A 3,761-nucleotide genomic window follows, 5' to 3' on the forward strand; every position below is an offset into this window, starting at 1 on the left:
AGTTTCTTTTTAACCAAAAAATCAGACTTTGTTCAGATAAGCCTTTCCAGGCTCTACTGCAGCCAGTGAATGACTAGATGTTCTGAGTTACTGAATCAAAACAACCAATCACCATGGGGTGGGAGAGAGCACATGGTAAACACAATCTCATGATGCCCTTTCAAGTCATTGATATCTTCCAAATACAAGTCATTCTAGATTTTTAATTGTTTTTAAATGTCTGCTTGGTTAGCTTTCTATCCTGTACACCTTAACTCCATAAACAATTTACACCTATTTACTTCCTCCACACAAAATATCTGAAGTAGTTTAAAATATAAACACCCATACAAAAGCACAGTAAAAAATCAAATTAGAAAGAAGACAGATGTTTACCCTGAACTTGAAGCAAGATAGGTAAGAAAATTGAGCATCGAAGTAGCTCTGAGATTCCTGGCAGTCAAGGTGAAAGAGGAAGAGTTCTTGTTGCTGGAGAAAAGAAAGCATCTTGTTGGTTGACCTTGAATCATCGAACAGCAGTCTTCCTGTCCTTGGTAAAGAGTGGCTTTAGATATTAATAAATAGAAAAACAAGGCACGGCAGTGACTTAAGAGGTGCCTTACCATTGGCAGACACAGACTGAGTGGCAGAAAAGGGGCAGGACTGCATTTGTCTGGCTGTTGACATGACCCCCTTGATGATCTATACTGGATGTTTCCAAGCTTTTATTCCATGCTTTTGTTTTCCTCTCACCAAACTGAAAGTTTGGCAGAAGCATCACTCTTCACAAACATTCTAAAACTAGACGAAGTTGTAGAAAAGTTAGAGTTACACATTCTACTCTCCTCTCTAAGAAACTCTGATCTGATATAGCATTTCCCAAACTGTTGATAAGATACTATTACTTTGCTTTGGAAAGAAGGTTCTAGGGTTCTAGGGTCAAATATATTTGGGAAATACTAGGTAAACAAAGGTTAACCAGTTTCTCCCTGCAGGACTTCTCAGTGCCTTTAACAGATGAATCTAGACTGCAAAGCTCCAAGGAGGAGAGTCTTGCATTTATGCAATGCATATTAACAACTCTCCAAGTACATACTAACATCTTCTGGATAGCATATGGAAGAAGCTTGCAGAGTGGAAAGAACACAGAATTCCACAGATGACCTGGCTCTCAGTCCCAACTGGGGCATTTCCTGTGTTATCATGGGAAAGTCCTCCAGTGTCTCAGTTTCACGTTCTTCATCCATCAAATGGGTCTGAGTATGTGAAGGTGCTTTATGAGATATAAAGCACTGCACAAAAGGAGTACTGGTCATCGCCAATCACCTCACTGGGGGAATAACAAAAACACAAGTCACACAACCTGCTACAAAAGTAAAGTGGTGGAGCCAGCTGGGATGTGGGTTTGCCTAAAGACTTGGTAGGTGGTACCCAGGGTGCTGGTGGGTGCTAGGGTGCAGGGCTTATTGGGTCCTTGGAGATGGGGGTGCTGGGCAGGGACTTCAGGTACTCCAGGTGTCTTCTGGCATCCTCCTGGTTCTGGCGCACATAGTATACGACATAGGCGATCACCATGGCAAACCAGCCAAACATAGTGACCAGCATGGCCACGTCAGTAGTCCTGTGATGGGCATTGCAGAAGCTGATGCCGGCATCAAGGGCCTGGATTAGCGGCTTCCCCACAAATTCCTCCCGCACAGAGGTGTGGCAAGCAATAGCATCCGCTGAGTCAGGGTCCAGCCGCAACGCCCACAAGGCTTCTTGTAGGGCACATTCGCAGTGCAGGGGATTGTGGGACAGGCGGACTTGGGCACTGAGTTTGCCCAAGGCGTCCTTGGGGATCCTGCGGATGCGATTGTTGGACAGGTCCAGCAGCCGCAGACCCCCAGCCAGGCCAGCAAAGGTCGCTGGGCCAATGGACTCGATAGCATTCCCAGACAAGTCCAGCTCCTTCAGCTGGCTCAGGTGCTGGAAGGCTCCATCAGGAATTCGAGCAATCTGGTTGGAATCAAGCTTCAGGAGCACAGTGTTGGTGGGGATGTCCTTGGGAACCTCCTGCAGGCCACTGGCACTGCAGTGCACAGCCACTGCCCCTGCATGCTCTGGACACTGGCAGCCCTGTGGACAGGTGGCCCCCAAAGGCAGGCAGAAGAGGAGAAGGAGGCAAGGCCCTCCCTTGGAGACCTGCAGGGAGGAGGGGCTCTGTCTGCCCAAAAGGGCCATCCTGCCTTGGGCCAGTCCTGCCATCTATGCTCCTCTCCACTCCTTAGGCTGCCAGCAGTGTGAGGAAGTGTCCCTCGAAGACATAAACTTTATTTTCCTTATTTGCCAAGGAAAATGGTGCAACCTCTAGGTTCTAAGAAAGAAAAGGAAAAAGAGTGAGAGGAAAGGAGCCATCGGCGCTGCCAGTGTGGGCAGTTGGATCTGGGCAACTTTTGTGAAGGCCCTAAACTGAAGCAGCTGCCCAATAGGGGTCACCCTTCTTTAAACAGGCCTGCCTCGTAACTTGCCCAGAGACTCCCAAAGGGACCAGAAGGGTGGCTGGTAACAAAGAAGGGCGCTCACAATGCCCGCTGGCTGGCCGCACCCACCACACAGATGGAGGAGCGCCCTAGCACCCCCAGGAAGCCTGGCTGCCGGCTCTCCCTAGAGAGTTCCAGGAATGCCATGTCAGGCTGGATCACTCAGCGACCCAGAGGGAGTGAGCGCGCGCACCTCCGCGGCGAGGCGGTTTTGCTTGTCGAAAGCTTAATTTCTTACTAATTTTGACAATCTTCAGAAAATGATAATAATAAACCGCCCTCCGGTCCGTGGTTCAGCTCCAATGGCAACCATTACCAACATCAGACGAGGGGTCATCGTCTGTTATTTCAATTATGTTCGGGGAGAGGAGGTGGGGAAGCAAGCCAAGACAGGCTGTAAGTATCCGGGCCGCGCGGGGGCGAGGGCCGGGGAGGCTGGGACCCAGGACCCGCGGACGCCCGGCCCGGTGGATGGGGGATGGGAAAGGAGGCTTTACCTGGACTGCATCCGATTGCCGCGAAACTGCGAGGGTGCTCCTCTGCGAACCAGCCGGGCTCCGCGCCACGCCCGGTGTACTGCGCTGCCCGCAGACCCTGAGCCCAAACCTAGAGCCACCGACCGACACGCCCGCCCATGGGCGGGGTCTACGGGCGGGACTGGAGATGGGTAGGGGCTGAGATGGGCAAGGCCTTCGCAAGGAGGGGAGGTAAAATTGTAGAAGCAAGGGCAGAGCGGAGCCTGAAGGCATTCAGTGACGGAAGAACTAGGGAGATTTTGTGAGGAGCCCCTGCACTGAATCTGAGCCTGAGGAAGAGTGGGATGGAACCAGGGCGGGGTCTGTGGAGGGGCGGAGCCATAGGTCATCCTAGGTCCGCTGGCAGGGCAGATCCTGCGAGAAAATAGGGATGCAGGTAGGTGGCGCTCTGGGGCCCTGGGTGGGGCGAGGCCTGAAGGCAAAAAGCGAGGGAACAGGGAAGTCTTGTGAGGGGTTGGGAGTGAGGCCTGAGGACAGTGGGGGAGGCCGGGGGTGAGGCAGGAGATGGGGGTGGAGCTTTGGGGGGCGTGGCTGGGTGAAGCGTGACCTGGGGGCGGGGCCTGAGAGCTGGAGGTGGAGGGATGGCCTGAGAGTAAGAAGAGGAATGATGTGCACTTAATGGGGCTGTGGGAAGGGAGCTTGGGGCATCACTTTTAGGTACGGTACTGGTGTTGGGGTTGTGCACAGATGAAGTCTCGGGGCTTGGGCAGGGCCTTGGGCGAGA

The 3,761-nt window shown here is 52.3% G+C and overlaps 1 protein-coding gene across 1 annotated transcript; it reads right to left on the bottom strand.

Moving 5' to 3' along the window:
• Positions 1 to 1,428: 1,428 nt before the first annotated feature.
• Positions 1,429 to 2,226, bottom strand: LRRC3 (leucine rich repeat containing 3). Its single transcript, XM_007947245.2, has one exon. The coding sequence runs from the start codon at positions 2,224 to 2,226 to the stop codon at positions 1,429 to 1,431; it is 798 nt and encodes a 265-aa protein (XP_007945436.2).
• Positions 2,227 to 3,761: the final 1,535 nt, after the last annotated feature.

Source organism: Orycteropus afer, unplaced genomic scaffold (assembly GCF_000298275.1).
Source record: "Orycteropus afer afer isolate SDZICR_OR568_19922 unplaced genomic scaffold, OryAfe1.0 scaffold00179, whole genome shotgun sequence".
NCBI lineage: Eukaryota > Metazoa > Chordata > Mammalia > Tubulidentata > Orycteropodidae > Orycteropus > Orycteropus afer.

Excerpts from the sequence above, each read along its gene's own strand:
- LRRC3 (XM_007947245.2), bottom strand. The coding sequence starts at position 2,226 with ATGGCAGGACTGGCCCAAGGCAGGATGGCCCTTTTGGGCAGACAGAGC.